Raw genomic sequence first — 20,534 nt, forward strand, 5'->3', positions numbered from 1 at the left:
TCTATGGCATTTGCACTTCTGGATTATTAGAGATTAAGAGACAACTATTATAGAGTTGTGATGTTATCTGAGGATATTGACGGCAATAAATACTCTCAGGTATAGCTGCTGTTGTTTTTTATAAAAATGTCATTACATTTTATTTTATGAGGGGGTGATTGGATACAGCCACAAGGGGCAGTATAATATCAACTACGCTCTTTTTATTTTGACCAAAGAAGAAGTGATCACAAATAAGAAAAGTCGGAACTGGCAGAAATATGGCTTCCTCTGCGGGCTGTACGCATTATTTGCGTAGCTGTCTTCTCAAAGTAGGTGATAACATTTGATTTTGTAACATTACGCTTATATGCATTTTGGAGACCGATGTATTGGGTCACACGTAGATTCGGTATTCAAGAGCCAGTGAGCGAGTTGTTGAAACGTTAATGCTGTTGCTTGGAAATTTCAACAGAGTAAAAATTAAAATTCTCAACATGAAGCACTGATATGTAGACTGATAAAGAAAACACTTTATGGTTTTCATTAGAATGACAGATGCTTTGGTTCTTTATTTAGATATTACGGATGAAGGGGTGAGCCAGTCAGATTAGACGTGAGAGAATCAGCTTTAGCTTTTGTAAACAGTTTATGCGTTTTAGTCTACTCTCTATTATTATTCTGTAGCTTATTCATTTTGATTTGGTAGCCATCGGAATTGCTGAAGCCATGTTCTTTCGAATAATCATCCCTGGATCTTCTTTCGTGTGCTTCTATGTACTGCAGGCACCTTGCTGTGGTAAACTGTATGTTTGCCGGCTGTGTCATGATGCAGAGGAGAACCACCAAATGGACCGGTTCAAAGTTAGGGAGGTGCAGTGCTGTGAGTGTCAGACAGTACAGCAGGTGAGTGAGGAACATAAATGCTGCCATCATCACTCACCTTCACTGCCTGCTGTAGCAGGACCGACCACATCATAAATTCCACAGCTTTTGGCTATGTATTTGTGTTTATGCTGGATTTTCTTGCCATCTAAAGGCTCAGCAGACTTGTGAGCAGTGCCACATACAGTTTGGAGAGTATTACTGTGATATTTGCCACTTGTTTGACAAGAACAAAAAGCAGTATCACTGCCAGCTGTGTGGAATATGCAGGTGAGCAACAGTTTTTCATTTTGACAAAATTGTTTCGACCATTTTTATAACTTGGCAGGTTTCCATTTTACAGCTCTCCAACTTGATAGAAAGATGCTGATCAACTGTTTGAGTATTTGACACAACTTATAAAAAATGACAGTTTAGATAATTAAGGGCGGGGTGGGCCTGAGGTAGTTGGCTCCCTGTAATGTTCAATGCAGAGTTAGCAATGTTTCCTTAAACCTATTCTTGGTTATTATTCATGTCTGTATTGTAAGTGACAAGTTTGTCATTCTCATAGGATTGGGCCAAGGGAGAAGTATTTCCATTGTGAGAAATGCAATTTGTGTTTAGCCCAGGACCTACGTGGAAACCACAAGGTGAGTCTTATCCTCGGCCTGCTTTTGCCCCACTCGCATCACTTTTGTTGAGAACACAGATATCCTTTCTGCTGATGCAACTATTTTAAATATTTCAGTGTGTTGAGAATGTTTCACGGCAGAACTGTCCAGTCTGCATGGAGGTAAGGAACCATAACAGAGAAAGAGAGAGAGGTCTAGAGAACAACTAAACCATACAGGGATTTTTTTTTTCTCAACAGGACATTCACACATCCAGAATTGGGGCTCATGTCCTTCCATGTGGCCACCTTTTACACAAGTAAGAAGTTTTACTGTCTTGGGTGTATACTGTATAACCTGTTGAGAGGATTTTTTCAGCCTTCTCTTCAATGCCCCAATGACGGGGAGGAGGAGGCGGAATGGCCTTTCTACTCAAAAGGCATCTGTTTGCGTGTTCATGTCGAAAAAATGCGACACGGCGTAACAGAAGATTGTTCTATTTAAAAGGTTGCCCAGCATTTATTGAAGATCAAAAAGAAGTCAAGATTACAGCAGCCAATGAGTAAAAAATAAACAAAGATGCATAAACCTAGTGGTAAATCAAAACCCAAAAAGTCAGTCAACTGGAACATAAGTCACCGCTGCACTGCCTCCAGTCTCCGAGGTATCGGAACCCTCACCAGGCCAACTGAACCTCTCTGGACTTGGGATGACACCTTATGCTGTCTCCCGAATGCTTACAGCCAGTTTTTGTATTCACTAAGGGATGCACTGTAAGGCAAATTTACAACCAGGTCTACTCTATACATAGCTTGTGTTTTCAGAACAATCTCTGCCTGTTCCAGCAACTTCCAAGGACATGAGTTACCGGAGGCCTAGCAGACAACTTGTCTTTACAAAATCCACATGTCATTCAAAACTCAGCATGAGCTGTCAGTGCTTAGATGATGACTAAATAAGGAGAACCAGTACAATCCATACATAGCTATGATAATTAAAGTTGACTATTTTGGATGTATATATATATATATATATATATATAAGCAGTCTTAGCTAAAGCATTATTAATACACACACAGAGCCTTGACTGTTAGCAATTTTAGAGTTTTAACTTTAGCATTGGACTTTTTTAACCCTTCAAAAACTTACAGGGAAGAAGCAATGAATTAATTTCTGTAATCACAGTTCATGATTAAAAAGTGATATAACTTCTAATATTCCCATTTTCTGCAGGAACTGCTTTGATGACATGGTCAAAATGGGGTATGTGCACTAAACATATTTGCTTGATTGGCACCAGTCCTGATTTTTTTTTTATTAAAAAAAACAGTTTTTCCTGAATCATGTGATTAATAAACCTTGCATTTGATAAACCTTGGTACAAGAATGTCCTTTTGTTTTTTCTCCTAGTGCATATCGCTGTCCTTTATGTATGCACTCTGTGTGGAACATGGATGACCACTGGGAACAGATAGATCAAGAGATTGCCCAGTCACCGATGCCACCTGAATACCAGGGTGCAACAGTCAAAGTAAGGATGTCAGGAACCCACCGAAACATTCTTAATCAAACGCAACACATTAACATTTTCTCCATGTGTAACGTCCTTGCCACAGATTATGTGCAATGACTGCCAAACACACTGCACTGTGCCTTTCCACGTGCTGGGGATGAAGTGCAGCAGCTGTGGCTCCTACAATACTGCACAAGACGGAGGCCTCATGCAGCAGCAGCAGCAGCAGCAGCAGGCAGAGCAGAACACTGAGGATGAGGCAGAAACAGAGCAGCATATCCAGCCCTAGTCTCCTACACCACATTAAAACAACATACAACAAATAAAGACGGGTAACACATGACCAGTAAATTGAAGCCAAAATATCTTAGATGTAATGATAAAAAAGGGAACCTGTGCAGAGTAAGCGAAGAAGCTCCTGTCGCTGATGTTACGTTTTGTTTTTTGTTTGAGGGGGGGGGGGGGTCCTTCAAACCTAAGTGTCTATGCAGAACGTGCTGGAGCTGGGTGTCGGTCAAGACCTTATTTAAGGTGTAATACTAGTATTTCTAAACTCTTTTGGTGTTTGAAGGACTTTTTTTATTTGAAAGATGTGCCAGAAACACTTCCAAAAGGTATGATTCTTTGGCTATATCATGTGTCCACTCTCTAAATCTGCTTAACATATGGATCATATATTCAGCTGGAATGCATGTATGAAAGAGAGACTTTATAACTTGAGGTCTACCAGATTCATTTACATTTGTAGGAATACCTCTTACAGTAAATGAAGACCAAATTTTTGCTTAATATTTACTGTGATGTCTGCTCAGCATGTTATCTGAATTTTAAAGGAATATACCTGATTAAGTTGAAGTATTTTAGTGCCAATAGGTGACTAAATATTGAACAGACCTTTTGCATCCTGTAAACAATGTGACAAAATGCTGAAGTTTCTTTCACAATGACAAACTAAATTAAATACCATGGTTCATAAATGTTTTAATAATTTTGTTTCAATTTATTCTTTGGTTGTGATGTATATAAACACCCAACAAGCAATTGTTAATTACAGAACCAAAGTGAAGAAATGCCATTTTAGTCCGACTGTGGTTCTAATGTGGGGGTTTGATGGTATGTTGAGGGAGTCGTGCCCCAGGACAGAGCTTACACAAGAGTAGCAGCATTTCTTTGGTACTTTTACACTACTTAAACCAGTAGAATCTGTAACCCAGAATGTAGAATTCAATTCAGTTTGAATGGAAAAAAAAAAAAAAAAAGGGGGCATTGTTGTGATTTGCCGCTTATCATTTATTTTGGATCTTGATGCCGAGCTGTGTGTTGAATGGTTTTAGTCAAAGTCTCAAGAAATTTGACTGAAATGTATTTATTTAAAATCTGCTTCTCAGGTTGGCTTTAGTCCACAGTTGATACTGCCTCCTGCAGAGAGAAGGTGGTTATCCTACATGACTTTAAAATAATGCAAGACATTAAATTTGAAGGTTGACCTCTGGTTTGTCTGCTTCTGCTGGAGAGGGTTGTGCACCTGAACCCTCTACCGTGCTCTCCACATCGGTCATACTGGTTTCTTTCACTGCTGCTGAACTGGTTCTCCTATTGGAAGGAAACATTCAAGTGTAAAACTAGCAGATATCTCAGGAGGGATGCAGACTTATGACCAATCAGTGGCTCAAAATGATATCAGCATATTAAATTATTGGGTCCAGCAAGTGTGAATGATAACTTCAAAGTTGATGAAAAAGAAACCTTGTGCTGGCACTCTTCCTCCTCTTAATCACAACTGCTGTGACAATAATGATCACCACACCCACGCAGAGCCCTGCTGCACCATAGACGATGGGACCCTGCATGGTTTTAAGGACATGTTCTTGGCAGGAGTCACCCCTGTAGGCTGGTGAACACGCACAAGTCGTTTCTCCACCGATCTCCTCACAGCGGCCATTGTCACTGCAGCGCCTCCTGCTGCATTCAGCAGCATCCAGGTTCATGAACTGTATGTTGGTATCGAGGGTGGTGTTCAGGCCAGGGGCCTCAGAGAGTGCAGAGATGGAGGTGGCCGGCGGAGAGATGCTGTAGGTACGAGGAGCGAGAGCGATGCCTCCTGACAACCGCTTCATCGCAATACCTAAGTGAACATATATTGGCCATTAGAAGCAGCTTATTTTCCATTTGTTTTCATTGCCTTGACTTACAGTTTTCATCCGAGTGGTCGTAGCAGTCGACATGCCCATTACAGAATTTCTCAGGAGGCTGGCACGAGAGCTGGTCCAGGCAGGGTTTGGTGCCAGCCAGGCAGCTCTGCTCTGGACCGCAGTGGGTGGCATTCACAAGGACATGGTCATGGTCGCACTTACACGTCCGACTGCCCGGGGTAGCAAGGCACAAGTGCTGGCAGTCACCATTATTTTCTGAGCAGAGGTTGGATCCTGTGGGGGAGGCAGGAAGAGTTTTGGAGGATCATTTTAGCCACTTTTTGTGCCTCATAGTGCCCTTCTTACGTACCAGTCTGACTAGACTTGCTGAATGCCTTGAACCCGACCACCTCAGTGCCAACTTCGAACCACAGCTTGTCCTCTTCGTTCTCATGGTACCAGAACCTGGTCTTATCTGATAGAAAGATGAGGCAACATCTCATTAAAGTCACCCTGATGTGTGCTTTTATCATCCACATGTTAAAACTTATGCAGATTAAGAACTTTGAGGCCCTTAACTGATAAATTAAGCAATCATATGGAGTTGGAGCATGAGCCATTACCACTGACAGTCATCCAGAGCAACAGGTCATCAGTCAGAGCCACAGCAGCCACACCATCACCAACCTTCAGCTCTCTGTAGCCAGAGCCATCGAGCTGAACAGCACCAATGTTGCCCAATTCTGCAGAAAAAACATTGTTTTAAATTCCAGTTAAAGTTTGGATGTACAAAAGCTTAACAAGTTCTACCTGTATCTGCCCAATAAATTGTCTCTCCATTGTGAGAAAAGGAAAGAGATGTGGGCCCAACACAGTCCTTCCACAGCACTCGCCTCCCAGTGCCATCCATGTTGGCACACTCTACACTAGCCATTGTATCGGTATCCTGCAGACCTAAATTGGCGAAACACAGCCTTCCACTGGGGGGGTGCAAGGCAATGGACTCCATCCTCCCGATACCTTCCTTTATGAGAACAGCTGTGTGGGCTTTAGCAATGGCTGTGACCTGCAGACGGGGCTGTTTGTTGCTACTCCAGTAGACATTAAGCGTTACCCAATCTAGGGCCATGGCAGTGATGGTGTTGCCGAGGAGTTTTAGGAGCTGACCCCGAGGGAATAAATCAGTGTCTTTCAGCTTGAAGGAATTGAGTGAAGTTGTTCCATCATCTGTCAAGTACAGAGTGTGGTCACGGATGCTGTAGTCCATGATGGCCGCCTCATTGACACTGGGAACCTGCAGTGCCAGGTGCTCAGGCCAGTCTTTCAGCGGTGCTGCTGTGTTTCGAGACTGCAAATAGATCTAAAAGAGATGGATAGGTTTAGCAAGCCTCCGTTTCTTGACAGATGTGATTGTTTTCTTTAAAAGTACATGCTGTTTTAAAAGATAACCATTGTTAACATGTATGACTCAGGAGTGGTGAAGTTCCAGTCCGAGGGCCTGATTCAAGCTGGGTTTTCTATCCTACAGGTAGATATTGCTTTCGCCCGGGGTTCCACTTTTCTTGGTGGAAGCCTGCCTGGCTTGAACCTGACCATCAAGGACTGGTGTTGCCAATCCCTGGATGTAGGAGATCTACAGCCATTTAAAGCCATGCTGCCATGATTTAGGCCTAATTCCAGGTGGTTAATATGAAGTAGAGTCACAAGCTTCAGATAATAGAAGCAACACCTTTGTGACTGAGGAGGGAGACAGCGTCAGAAGGAATGCTGAATCAACAAAGCTGGAGCAGGTCAGGCCATCCTCAGCCAGCAAGAGTCCAAAGGGACACTTGCAAACAGCCTTGGGGCCGGGGGCCAACACACACAAGTGGGAACACTTCTTCTCGCAGGGACTCTCTGCACTCTTTTGAAGCAATGGGTGGATGATCTAAGGAGAAAACAAAGGCTTGAGATTTAAACACTCATACAAAATCTCACATGATTCCATCAACAAAACATTCTGGAATTTTCATAAAAGTAGAATAAAACATGTCAGCCCTGTAGTTGCCAGTCATGATTTCTCCATATGAACAAAGTTAGGGATTCATCTTTTACATCATCTCCATTCACCTTTACACCAAAAGGTTGTCTCTGCCTCTTCAGGAGAATGTGACTGTTTTTGCCAGAGACTTTATGAGCACTATGCACCACTCGTTTTTTGGCATCAGTCCAGTACAGCATGTCATTGAATACTGCCAATGAAAACGGGTTGGAGGTGTCCTTTGTCTGGAGAATCTGGGGGGGGAGAAGACATTTGATCAAGTCAGAGTACATAAATAGCCAAACAGATCATCTCCTTCCCCAAACTGCTTTACACGAATGTCATTTCCGTCCAGTGCTGCAGATCCAATTGCCCCGAGTCTCTCATCTGCCCAGTAAACTCTTTCAGCAATGGCATCCACCGCCACACCACCCGGCCAGCCCAGGCTGGAGTTCACCACGGCCCTCCTCTCTGATCCATCCATCCCAGCGCGCTCGATCTTCACCACATTACCAATTTCTGTCCAGAACATCAAGCTAATGGGGGAGAAGACTTGTTTTCAGGCTTAAGAACTGCATTTGCTTTAGAGGGAGAAGACTCACTGACCCCTTCTGTGGTAGCAATGCAAGAGAGCGAGGCTGATCCAGGTCTTCATCCAGGATGACACTGTGGTCCAGCGATTCCACAGCATTCTTATCCAGACTGATGGCAACAATTTGACTGTTTACACCATCAATCCAGTACAGGTTCCTCCCGAGCCAGTCCACGGCAACAGAATCAGCACGAATACCTTCGAGAGCCAAGACACAATGGGGAATACGAGCGCCAACGTCGCTTCACCTCTATGCTAAACCAACCTTTAATCAGAGTGCCTGTGGTCTTGTGGTCCAGTGAGGACCACCTGATGCTGTCAGTGTCCACCGTGACCCAGAAGACCCTCTGCTCCTTCCAGTCATAGTCCACAGACAGTATTGCCTTCTTGGCAGAAGATGACAACACATCAAGGCTGCCGCCGCGCAGACCCACCAAAAACAGGTCCGTCTGGATCGAGGTCAGCAACAAGGGTTCGCCTTATGGATGACAAAGTCACAATACTTTACACCAGAGCAATGATACAAACTTTATACCCCTTTACCTGCCTTTTCAAACCATCATGGCTGCTCTCAGATTCAGATCCTTTATTGTCCCACACGGGGAAATTTACAGTGCAACAGCAGCAGAGCACAGAGAAAAATAAGATGGAATAGAATATACAAAGAGGATGTATATTTACAATAATCCAGGTAAATGGATACCTGGCCCCTGTATACCTGTACATAGTACAGAGGGTGAATACAATATACATATCAGAATATATAATATTCAGATTGAGGCTCTGTTCCATGCACATTCCGGTCTATTACAGTACTTTACCTCTGATCTTGCAGTCGTGTCCGTTTGCCTCCTTTAAGTAGCCTGGGTGACAGTCACAATGGTATGATCCTGGGCTGTTGATGCACAGCTGACTGCACCCACCAGGGCTTTTGCACTCGTCAATATCTGAACAGCTCCTTCCATCTTCCATCAGCCTGTACCCAGCTGAACAGTGGCAACGCTACACAACAACCACAAATCAGCAGCTGACTGAGTACACTAGACTGATTACCATCAGGATGTAGAGACATTTGTATAGGTTAGACTAACTTCCATTTTTCTATTTGCAGTTCTCACCGTTCCTTGGGGAGTACTGTAGCAGCTCTGTGAGCAATGATTCATTTCGTCCTCCGTGCAAGTCGTCTGGCAGCTGCCACCCTCATCCGAGCCATCTGCACAGTTAATATAGCCATTGCACACCAGAGCCAGATCCAGACACTCCTGACTGCCGCACTGGAATTGGTGAGAGAGGCAGTGCATCGACCCACCTGGTGCACACAGAATTTCAAAAAAAAAAATATTGGTTATTAAAGTATTTCACTTATCAATACTTACATTTTCACAAGTAGGAAAATGCACAGCATTGCACAACTACCGACATTCAGTTTCATCACTCCCGTCTTTACAGTCCTCCATGCTGTCACACCTCCACGTTGTGGAGATGCACTGGGTCTTGGATATACAAGACCACTGAAACTCGCCACAGTTCAGCGGAGTCACAGGACAATCCTACCAAAACAAACAGTAAAATATGGAAGTTCAAGATGTGTTTGTGGATGCACATTTGTTAAATCAGCCTTCCAATGTTCAAAGCTTAGCTTGTTTTGCTTTGCATGCACCTTTTCATCTGACCCATCTTTGCAGTCCTGATGGCCATCGCAGATCCACTCCTGAACTAGACACTCCTTGCTCTGAGGGCAGTGATGTTTGGTGGTGCAGACCTGTGCAGTGGTGCAGCCCTCTTCGTCCGAGTGGTCCCAGCAATCGTGATGACCATCGCAACGCATTACAGAGGACACACACTGCCCACTGGTACATTTAAACTCCATGGAACCGCAGTCTTTGTCCACTACCGAGAGGAGGAGGATTAAATATCACTTGCTCATATAGGCTGAGCCGATTAAAAAGGTACATTAAACAAGTAAGACGCACTACAAAGATGATTGAACACCGTCAATATAATTATTCTGCAGTGGATATATTGTACAAGTGTAGCCAGAAAGTTTATTCAGATAGGAATTTCTTTTACCAAGGATTTTCAATTATCTTTTGTTGAAGTCTCTCAATGAAGGGTATTTGGTCAGGTCTCAGCTACTCGGATGTTTAATTACATTTTAAAATGGAAAAACCTAGTTTAACTAAAAATCAAGGCCATAGTTTACAACTTGCAGCTGGAACAGTGCATTGCATAATCCTGGTTGCGCAAGACCATACCACAGTTTGCTTCATCACTGCCGTCCAGACAGTCATTTTCCCCGTCACATAGGAAGGTTTCAGGAATGCAGCGGCTCTCATCACACTGGTGACTGCAGCCCTCCATCATCTTATGACACTCAAGTTCATCCGAGTGGTCCTGGCACTGAGGCTCCCCATCACACACCAGGTCCCGCTCAATGCACTTCCTCCCATGCGCGCACTGAAACTGTTCTGCAGAATGAAATCACGATCACAGCTTTGGCAGGCCTGGACGACGAGGCCGAAATTTTGAAGACTGCTAAAATAATTCCCCACTAGAGGGCAGCATTTCTAAAAAATAAATCACACCGAAAACCGGCTTTTCACAAGAGTGTCTCACCAGCTTCACATATTAATGTGCAATCTTCCTCATCAGAGCCATCAGTGCAGTCCACCTCTCCATCACAGACGTGAGTGTGATAGACACATTCCACTTTATTCTTGCAAGGTTTAGAGTGCAATTCACACTGGATGGGCGTCAAGCCTTCAGGTGCCGCATGCACAGATGTCCCTCCCGTTTTCTTTTCAGTTCCTTCCGTCTCTTGATCCTCTGAGGAATCTGAAGAACATTCTGACTCAGACATGCAACAGAAACGCGAGAGACTCAGCCACTCAAATCAAGTCAGCCTACCACAGTTGGCCTCGTCGGTGCCATCCAGGCAGTCCCACTCTCCATCACATAGAAACGTTGAAGGCAAGCATCGACTTTTGTTGTCACACTGGTGATGGCAGGTGTCCGTTTGCTTCCTACAGTCCAGTTCATCAGAACGGTCTTGGCACTGAGGGATGTCATCACACACCTGGTCCTGGTCAATACACTTCTTCCCATGAGCACACTGGAACTGGTCTATATTGAACGACAACTTTGGCATTAGAAAATAGGTCAGTCTTGCCTACTTTAATTGTAATCAGTGTTAGAATATCAATTTCAACAAGCAGGCTAACGTTTTAGGAATGCAACCTTGCAAACTGAATCCAGTAAAATCAATGTTTGAAATGAACAGGTTGAATTCAGTTACACCAAGCACTCCTTTTAACCTGTTTGGTACCTTCATTGCACACAGTCTGACAGTTTTCTTCATCTGAACCATCCCTGCAGTCAGACTCTCCATCGCATAAATGCTGGAAGAGGACACATTCTAAGCCATCACTGCACAACTGAGAGCCCAGGTTGCACCTTAAAGGAATGCTTTCCCCTATAGATGGTTACACAAGAAAGATTGTGGCATTAGTTGTTTGGTGTCAATCAGTGTTTTGTCAGTAAAAAACTATTTTCACTCACCTCGCAAGGGTCCCAACAACTGCAGAAACAGCAGAAAAAGAAACAGGCGACCACCCATCGCCTCAAACAAAACAAAATATGCTCCAAAGGCTGCTGGGAGCCAAGGTGAAGTATTTCAAACAGGTACCAGGTGAGTCCAATACAAATTAATTGTGCAACCCTGTGAGGGGAGGGGTTTCCTGCCAAATCTCTCATAATTCTCCTTTCTTCCAGATCAAAGGAGTTTAAAAAAAAATGCAATTGTTCAAAATTGGCCTGACTCAGTTATAATTGAGTCATTCAAATAGTCAACCACCTTTAGTTTTCAGAGCAACTTATTTATTTGATTTACAACATTCCTGTCACATTTTTATTATTAGACTGTTTTAAGTTTGACTTTTAAATACATACAGGCTAGTGTGTGTTTGTTACTGTGGGTGGTGGCATCTGCAATACCTTGTCTATATCCTGACCATAGTACCTGGCTGCAACATTAATGATCCATGATTGCATTCATAGATTTACCTGCATATAGAGACAACGTCCGTCTCTGTAGTTTACATGATAAATCTGTTTTAAACAGCGTGCATGCAGCCAACGTAATAACCAGCTGCAACATGGAGAGCGGCAGGTGGTGCTCTGCCATTAAAGCAGACCTTCTGTCTGTGTGCCTGGTTGTGGTGATTATAGCAGCGGGCAGGGAGGAAAACGTCGGTTTTGTGTGTATCTCTAAAATGATGGGTATTAGAGCTTCCCTACAAGCCGCCGTTTATATATTTGTGATCAACCAGGACGACGCGCCCTCCCCTGCCTAAGGTTGACTAAAACTACGGCTCTGCCTTGCTTTATTTGTTGAAGGCAACATCAGTTTAAGGCTTCCGTCGTTATTAGAGTGAAAAGATTTGACGGGACCGCATAAAAATACGTTAATTTGGGTTTTCATCCCCTCTAATTGTTGCCGAATGCTGGTAATCTGTCGTGGAGAACTTTAATCCATGTGTTAGGATTGATGATGTAGTTCTCCAAGAGCTGTCTTGACAAAATAATAGATTCATTACGGAAATGCTGAGTAATTAGGGGGAAAGACACCTTCCAAGCCTCTATGAACATTTTTTATTGAAGGGTTTTGTTAAAAAAATATATATATATATATATATATGCCGAACAACGTTCAAAGTAGAGTTTATTGAAGTCCTCCAATCACGTAATTGCATGGGCGGGATTAATAGGCGCTACGTAGCCATCAAGTTCGGTTGGTGTTTCGGTCTACCCAACACAGAAACTAGCTCCAGTAGCACTGGTAGCAACTTGAGAAGAGCCAATAATCCCTGTCAAAATTAGCAACGGTAACAACACACTTGAGGCGTTTTCATGTCCGCGGGGCATTTAGCGCTCTGTTCGTATCTTGTCCTCAAACAGTGGAGCTCCCGTCTTTAAAACTGGGGTAATTATTTTAATGCTCTTGCCTTGTTTTGTCGACTTTAAAGCGTGTTGTTTTGTGTGAGGGATGTAGGTCCGTTAGCCAGCGGGAGCCAGGGCTCAGTTTGGAAGAGTTCGCTCAAGATGCTAACTCCTTTTGGTGTCATGCCGATATTCAAGTAAAAGTCCCTGCCATTACACTCTATTGTTGAAACTAAATATTAGATGTTAACATATGGCTGGCGTTCTCTTTGCAGATAATTTACAATTTGGATTCATTTGACATGCTTGGCGTTTTTAACAAAGTAGCGCGACTTGACTGTTGCGCATCGGAGGATTTTTCTGGATCACAACAAAAGGATTTTTGATAACAAGCTGGCGGCTAGCATCCCGAAGCTAACGTTAGCTGACCTAGCATGATGATGACTTCTCCAGTAATTGTTTCCGATGTACTTATTTATGTTGCATTTCCCTTAATGTAGCACAAAATCAACCAGCGTTTGCTGCTTAACGCTTGGAATATAATGTATATAATCTCACTAATGATGGGATTTTTTTTTTAAGACACCCCCCCCCGCGCGCGCGCGCACACACACACACACACACACTCTTGCTCTCTCACAAATACACACACCACATCAGGGGCCTTTTCCAAGCCAGTTTGTATTGGGGGTGTTCACAGTATCCTGTCATTTCAATCCGTTAACTGTTCAGTCGTGACTGCGCTCACGCACGGAATTAGACAGTTAAAGGAAGGGCACCTCTACTTGTTGCACTTCACCATCGATGTTTGAATTACTGCAGTAACATTCTTTAAGTGGATTTGTCAATTAATAATGTCCTTTGTGTGTGACTCTCTTCCAAGGCATCCATCTCTATTGAGTGTATTCAACCACCCTGTTACTCACCGCTCAATAGAAGGGCCCTCATCAGTGCAAGGGCCCAAACAGTAGTTCTGGGTGTGTGTTGGGTCCTCTGGAGACTCACTGCCAGGAAACATGTCCTCCATCTTGCCATTTACTCCACCTGTGGTGAAAAGGCTGCTGGGATGGAAAAAGACCACCACTGGCCCCAGTGGCGCCGGCAGCGGGGAGCAGAATGGCCAGGAGGAGAAATGGTGCGAGAAGGCTGTGAAGAGTCTAGTGAAGAAGTTAAAGAAGACTGCTCAGCTAGATGAGCTGGAGAAGGCCATCACCACACAGAACTGCAACACCAAGTGTGTCACCATTCCTAGGTAAATTCTTCACACTAAAGACCCGCTGTTACGCCTGCTTCTTGGATGAGACTTCGGCCTGATCCGTTTGCAGCCGATGCGTGTATCCCATTTGTTTTCCTTTATTCAGTTAAAGAGCAGGTAAAACAGCCCAAGAATGTAGGAGTATTCATAGCGCAAGGTTGGATCCCAGGTTAAGGATGAATTAAAGGTTTACTGTATTTACTATCAGTTTGGTTTGCTCTCATTGGCAGAAAAGGGCCGGGGAAGATGTGGACTTTATCAGCCAGCCAGCCTTGATGCTTCAGACTCATGTTCAGTGGGAACACTTTGTTAAATAGCTCACTGATGTGCCGCCAAGTACCGCGTCAGATGTTTGTATGACTGCAGATAGCGGGTCGGTTATCGCCTGAGAATTGTTCTGGGCCGCACTGTTTAGGTTGTGAGATGTAGTCAGTGGTTCAATGTGAAATGTCTTGTAAAGTATTTGAGTAAGAAACATTGGCTGAATCTATTGCCACTTCCTTTTACTTTTTACGCATTTTCCAGAAATTCGGGTTCTTTTTAATGTTCCGCAGTAAAAAGTTAAGAGCTTCTGGTTTGTTGAAATTGTGGCCTTCCAACAGCTTCTCTTGCATGTCATCATTTTGCATTTTTTACTTTGGCTTTTGTGCATTTTCTAGTGAATGTTGTGAGAAAATTGATATATATTTCCAAGGTTGCCACCCCACCCCCACTTTGTGCCATTGTGTGTCTTCGGCCTTTGTTTGAATGTCATCAGATAAGTTAAGTTATTCTCAGTATTTGATACAATGGCACTCTGGAAAAGAATACTCTTTGTCTCTCTCATTGTGTGTTCCATGTTTCTGTTTCTTTTCCTCTTCGTCCTCAAAAGGGTCCTCTTATTTAAAGCCCCCCAAACTTTCCACAGCTGAAAATTGTTTTATTTTGCATCAAGACTCATGCAAAAAGGGCCTTTTAGTGTTAACAATACCCACACTGATATTTCCAAATGAGCTATGCGCTATGTTTATCAATTCTTTTGATGCTTTTGTTGTTTTTCTCTGCACAGCAATTGCTCTGAAATATGGGGCCTGAGTTCACCAAATACGATAGAACAGTGGGATACGTCAGGCCTATACAACTACCCTGACCAAACCAGGTGACTGTCCTCAACAATTGTATGGTGTCGCACACAGTTTTGATTTGGGCGATTTGTCCCAGTGTTCCGCTGTGACGGACAGACAGCCGTCCTTTCTCATTCCTGACCTCACTCCTCTCTATTCTCCTCCCGTTTACTGTCCAATCAGATCCCTGGACGGTCGCCTGCAGGTCTCCCAACGTAAGGGGCTTCCTCACATCATTTACTGTCGCTTGTGGCGGTGGCCGGACCTCCACAGCCACCACGAGCTACGTGCCATTGAGGCCTGTGAGTATGCCTTCCACCTCAAAAAGGATGAGGTGTGCATCAACCCTTACCACTACCAAAGGGTAGAGACCCCAGGTCAGTCCTTCTCTTCGTATATATTTAGACTTTTCACACATTTTATACTTGAGCTTCACCTGCTTCATGTTAAAACATGCGTTGTAATTTAAAGGGACTAATTACATTTTAGCCTTATTGAAGACGGGATGAGTTTTTAATTTTTGTTTTCATGTGAGCAGTGTAGAATTTTGTGTACAGATTCCATAAACCAGACACAATAATCGTATCCTGCTAGAGTCCCTGGAAGGAGGTTGTAGGTCTTACCTTTAGACAGAATGAGAGCTTCTTCTACACATAGTTTTCACTAATGTTTCATTTTATTTTATTCACCTGTGATGCTGTGAAGATCTAATTAGTCTCAGTTGTAAATGGCAGGAATGTAACTGGTGTCCTCTGTGGCTCATACCCATTCCTGCAGTACTGCCTCCTGTCCTTGTGCCAAGACACTCAGATGTCCTACCAGAGCTGCCAATTCTTGATGACTACACTCATTCCATACCTGAGAACACAAACCTTCCTGCAGGAATCGAACCACCAAATAATTATATACCAGGTGAGACCACCTCTGCACTTGACCTTCTGATTTTTGTCAATAATAACGTGTTGGAGTTCTTTAGGTTATATCCGAACCCAAAATGTGTCACCATATGAACTCAACATCAACCTTTGAGGTCATAGGTCAACTTAGATGGAGTAAAGCTGATGCACAGTTTTCCCTCATCTTTCCCACAGAAACGCCTCCACCAGGTTACATCAGCGAGGATGGAGAGGCCAGTGATCAACAGATGAACCAAAGTATGGACACAGGTACCCGAGGCTAGCAGTTCTTCTAGTTGTGACGATTATGGTGTTTTCCTCCTACTCCATCCAAATGAATGAATTCCTCCTGGTGTGTCAGGTTCTCCAGCAGAACTGTCCCCTAGCACTCTTTCTCCTGTCAATCACAACATGGGTAAGAAGCAAATGGAACTATGCATGAATTACACAACAAAAACAACTTGTATACCTGGTGTGTGTGTGTGTGTGTGTGTGTGTGGAGGGATAAAATAGTGAGAAAAATCAAAATTGCAAAACAATGCACCACAACATTAAGCAAATAATAAGTTGGGGGGGGGGGGATTTTTAGACCCAATCTTGGTCAGAACATTGATGACAATCCCACTGAGTTTACTGTTCAGGATTTCAACCCACTAAATGATGATATCTTGAATCGCTGTTCATTTTGCCATTTTACTGATCGGATTAACGTTGCCTATGGACAACAGTTGCACAGTCGTCGGCATGAATGAAGCTGTTGCTCCTGTACTGCAGACCTGCAGCCGGTGACCTACTCAGAGCCGGCCTTCTGGTGCTCTATAGCCTACTATGAGCTGAACCAGCGTGTCGGGGAGACCTTCCATGCTTCACAACCCTCACTCACAGTAGACGGATTCACAGATCCCTCCAACTCTGAGCGTTTCTGTCTGGGCCTGCTGTCAAACGTCAACAGGAACGCCACGGTGGAGATGACTCGGAGGCATATAGGTGCGGTGCAGCTTCATTATCCATCAATATACATGTAGGGCAGCGAGCGATGAGCTCATTTGCTTCACAAAAAACCTTTCATTTGTGTGTTTTTACAGGAAGAGGAGTTAGACTTTATTACATTGGAGGGGAGGTATTTGCAGAATGTTTGAGTGATAGCGCCATCTTTGTCCAGAGTCCAAACTGCAACCAGCGGTATGGCTGGCATCCAGCAACAGTGTGTAAAATTCCTCCACGTAAGCTGCTGAAGATCTTTGCTTGTTGGTTTTTAGCCTGGTCACTTATAGACCCGGGCCTGGAAAGGCCAAAGTTTTTATAAAATTGAAATCCTAGAAATAACTACATCTAAAGTAGCCTTGGCTGGAACTCAAAACTGCAATATACTTTTTTTGTATTTGGTGTCAGTTGGGGAAATGTTTTCAAAACCTCTGTTTTGCTGTTCTAGGTTGTAATCTAAAAATATTCAACAACCAAGAATTTGCTGCCTTGCTGGCTCAGTCAGTCAACCAGGGCTTTGAAGCGGTCTACCAGCTGACCAGGATGTGCACCATTCGCATGAGCTTTGTTAAAGGCTGGGGGGCTGAATACAGGTGAGCGCAGTCAAACATGCATCAACTGGACACTTCAGCTAACACTGGGCTGTTAAGTTTTAATTTAATGGATCTTGATTTATCTCTTATCCCTTATGCTGAGTCTCATACCAATGAAGACAGCATGCTTCTTAATTATGATGGCACAAGCTTTGCACACCCGGATCTGGGGATACTCTGATGTTCTTCTCTGCAGATCCTCAAGTTTTCACTGGTCAGGCGTTATCAGGTCACTCCAGAGATATTTGAACTGGTTAATATATTTGAACTGGTTAATGTCGGGCTCTGGCTGGGTTACTCGAGGACATTCAGATGTGTCCCCAAATCTCAACCTTCAGCCCAGCTGAAGTCTTTAAAGACAGTGTGGAATGATGTAGCCACCACCATTAAACTGGGCAAACGAGGAACCAGAGAATCATGTTTCTTTCAGTCTTCTGTTGGTTTCTGCCTGACCACCCTGCCATAAAGCTCGGGTTGCTGGAGTGCTGCACCTGATGTCTCTGATGATGAAAATGTGTCTGTGTTCTAGGCGACAGACCGTCACAAGCACTCCTTGCTGGATCGAGTTGCATTTAAATGGGCCCCTGCAGTGGCTGGACAAGGTTCTAACCCAGATGGGCTCCCCATCGGCACGCTGCTCCAGCATGTCCTAAACGGATAAAGAAATGCCCACCCCCACCCATCAAAAAGTCACCCTGCAGCCCATTATATGATCATTGAATTCTAAAGTTGTGAGTCCTCTCAGTGGAAAATGGAACCCCGCAGAATGAGTTTTCTGTAAATTCTCATCATAGTATTGTGGCATTAATTCCAAGTACCTTAACCTCCCCCCTTCAAAAAAAACCCAGATGCACCAACACTTCACTGACACACATGCACACACATTCACCAATACAGACATGTTTGGAAAATTGGCACTTTGTTACCCATTGATATGCACCTTGTCAAATTGCTTTTCCCCAAATCTTTAATATTAGATCTATTTGTGGTACAAATCAAATATATATATGTTGGTTTTTAGTCAAGGAAATGGCAGAAATACCAAAAAAAAATCTGTGAATACTTTTTCAGTATTGATGATTGCTTGTATTAGTAACACGAGCTTGATTGCTAAACTAATTTTTAATTACATCCCATAAAAAACATTGTTCCAAGTTAATTTTCTCTGGGAAAATCGGCCCCCGTATGGTCAGACGGGACACCAACCTTGGTGTTTGATGAAATTGAATTGGACGTTGCCAGCAACCCACTCCCCCTTCGTTTGCTTTCAACTCTAGACGTGTCGTTGTAAGACACTCTTATTAATTGACAAATAGGAATGTTATTTAAGAAAATCATTCAGAAAACCCAGACGAACTTCAGGCTGGATCCAGCTGTAGTTTTATTTGTTTGTCATTATATGGCACTCTTGTTGACACCAAAACTGAGGAGCCTGGTACAAAAGCTGATGAGAATGCATCCAGTGTTTCTTTGTAAGGTGTGCTGGGCAGGGACCAGAGAATATCAGCAGTGTTTTGTTTTTTTCTTTTATTTGATTTTTTTTTTTTTTTTTGACATGACACTGGGAGTCCTGGAACTCTCTGAGGTGAAGTATTAATTGTCTCACCAGGGGAAATTGAAGGTATTGGTGAATTTCTGTCGTTAGCCTTTATCCCCCATTGTTTTGCTACTTTTTTGTATTATCATGTATTTTTATATATAAATATACTTAAATTTTTTCTGTCGTCCACTTTTTATTAAAGTAATATTTTAAAGACCACTGCTGTTTCAAAAAGTGACATGGAGGGCTTGGATCATTCCTTCATTTGACCCAAAAATTTCATTTTAAAAATGCAGCTCTTTGTCTAGGTTTAAAAAAAACCAATTATATAAATACTGTACATATATATATAATAAATACATATATATATATATGTATATATATATATGTATATATATATGTGTGTGTATATGTATATATATATATGTATATATATATATATATACATACATATATATCACCGCCCCACATGACGTGTAGCGTGTTTGTATCCTGCATTTCCAAAGAAATCTGGTGCATTTAAAGTACATGTTGTAACAGGGCTTTATGATTTGGGTGCGTTTAAACTTAATGGACTTTCATTCATTCATCTCAACAGTTTTTGACCTTTTTATGGAGCTTTTTGTGTTTAAACAGGTGAAACAATATGATTGGATTTTAAATATTACAGATGGCTGCAATCTGGAACATTATGTGTTGATGTCTGTAATGTATTCGTTCTGTTCTCTATACAACAATTATAATAATCAGTTTCTACAACCAGCCTTTTCAGATGAAATTCGGCACGGCAATACGGCTGTTCACAGTTAAACATGTTTGCTTCTGATCTCCCTTCTTTCTGATGCAAACATGTCTTCTTCACAGCACTGATTGTGCTTTAAGTGCACCGGTCCTAGAGATTTGGGGAATTGAACCATGTGTTGGGGTACAGTGTTGCATAGTTTTTATGTTACACCTACAACATATGAATGTGAAAAAGATCCATTACAAAGCCGATGTGGACCAGACATGCATATAAATAACAGTAGTACAGTCAGTGTGTATTTAACAGTAATCTTTTCTTTTTTTCTTTTTTTTTTGCAAAGCAGTCAGTACTGTAGACGTTGCAGTTGTTTACCAGTAGAGGGCGTTATTTATAGATCCCCACCCCATCCCCTTTCTGACCATGAGCTTCTCAGGCGTGTGGCATATTATGCAGACTTCATAAAACACTAATAAAGATTTTTATTCTCATGATCCAGTCTAACGTCTCCCTGTATGTGTTCAAACAGATTAGGGGTGCCCAGTATTAGATGGTAATACATAAATGTGCTTATTTCTGTCAAATGTAGAACAAATTATAATGGTGCATATAAATTGTGCATACAAAATTGTAAATTACGAGTGTTTTTTGGGTTGTGCCTATAATGATTTTTTTCTTTTATTAAACTATTTCCTCAGCGTAGCGGGTTAATAAGTTTCAGTTATAATTGAATAGCTCATTCTGGTAGGCTGAAGAATTATGATTACTT

At 42.7% G+C, this 20,534-nt stretch overlaps 3 protein-coding genes across 4 annotated transcripts; 2 read left to right on the forward strand and 1 right to left on the reverse strand.

Moving 5' to 3' along the window:
* Positions 1 to 209: 209 nt before the first annotated feature.
* Positions 210 to 3,955, forward strand: rchy1 (ring finger and CHY zinc finger domain containing 1). The gene is made up of 9 exons (XM_003974717.3): positions 210 to 311; positions 766 to 885; positions 1,019 to 1,134; positions 1,418 to 1,496; positions 1,595 to 1,639; positions 1,718 to 1,776; positions 2,691 to 2,720; positions 2,868 to 2,988; positions 3,074 to 3,955. The coding sequence occupies exons 1-9, from the start codon at positions 261 to 263 to the stop codon at positions 3,257 to 3,259; spliced, it is 807 nt and encodes a 268-aa protein (XP_003974766.2). The 5' UTR covers positions 210 to 260; the 3' UTR covers positions 3,260 to 3,955.
* Positions 3,956 to 4,320: 365 nt separating this feature from the next.
* lrp13 (low-density lipoprotein receptor related-protein 13) lies at positions 4,321 to 11,401 on the reverse strand. The gene is made up of 21 exons (XM_011615438.2): positions 11,273 to 11,401; positions 11,040 to 11,186; positions 10,622 to 10,837; positions 10,331 to 10,549; positions 9,970 to 10,182; positions 9,375 to 9,604; positions 9,135 to 9,264; positions 8,833 to 9,023; positions 8,536 to 8,716; positions 7,980 to 8,192; positions 7,729 to 7,912; positions 7,457 to 7,658; positions 7,212 to 7,376; positions 6,832 to 7,029; positions 5,913 to 6,462; positions 5,726 to 5,845; positions 5,473 to 5,577; positions 5,163 to 5,396; positions 4,717 to 5,095; positions 4,458 to 4,563; positions 4,321 to 4,389 (listed from the first exon to the last, which is right to left on the reverse strand). The coding sequence occupies exons 1-21, from the start codon at positions 11,328 to 11,330 to the stop codon at positions 4,366 to 4,368; spliced, it is 4,065 nt and encodes a 1,354-aa protein (XP_011613740.2). The 5' UTR covers positions 11,331 to 11,401; the 3' UTR covers positions 4,321 to 4,365.
* A 1,120-nt stretch (positions 11,402 to 12,521) lies between these two features.
* smad2 (SMAD family member 2) lies at positions 12,522 to 19,200 on the forward strand. 2 transcript variants are annotated; one of them, XM_003974565.3, is made up of 11 exons: positions 12,522 to 12,695; positions 13,536 to 13,904; positions 14,956 to 15,045; positions 15,194 to 15,387; positions 15,788 to 15,922; positions 16,102 to 16,176; positions 16,268 to 16,321; positions 16,681 to 16,893; positions 16,992 to 17,129; positions 17,339 to 17,483; positions 18,013 to 19,200. In XM_003974565.3, exons 2-11 carry the CDS (start codon positions 13,669 to 13,671, stop codon positions 18,134 to 18,136), a joined length of 1,404 nt encoding a protein of 467 aa, XP_003974614.2. In that variant the 5' UTR covers positions 12,522 to 12,695; positions 13,536 to 13,668; the 3' UTR covers positions 18,137 to 19,200. The 2 variants fall into 2 exon arrangements, with proteins under 2 accessions (XP_003974614.2, XP_029685949.1); XM_029830089.1 differs by having other exon boundaries at positions 12,539 to 12,597.
* Positions 19,201 to 20,534: the final 1,334 nt, after the last annotated feature.

This window comes from Takifugu rubripes, chromosome 21 (genome assembly GCF_901000725.2).
Source record: "Takifugu rubripes chromosome 21, fTakRub1.2, whole genome shotgun sequence".
NCBI lineage: Eukaryota > Metazoa > Chordata > Actinopteri > Tetraodontiformes > Tetraodontidae > Takifugu > Takifugu rubripes.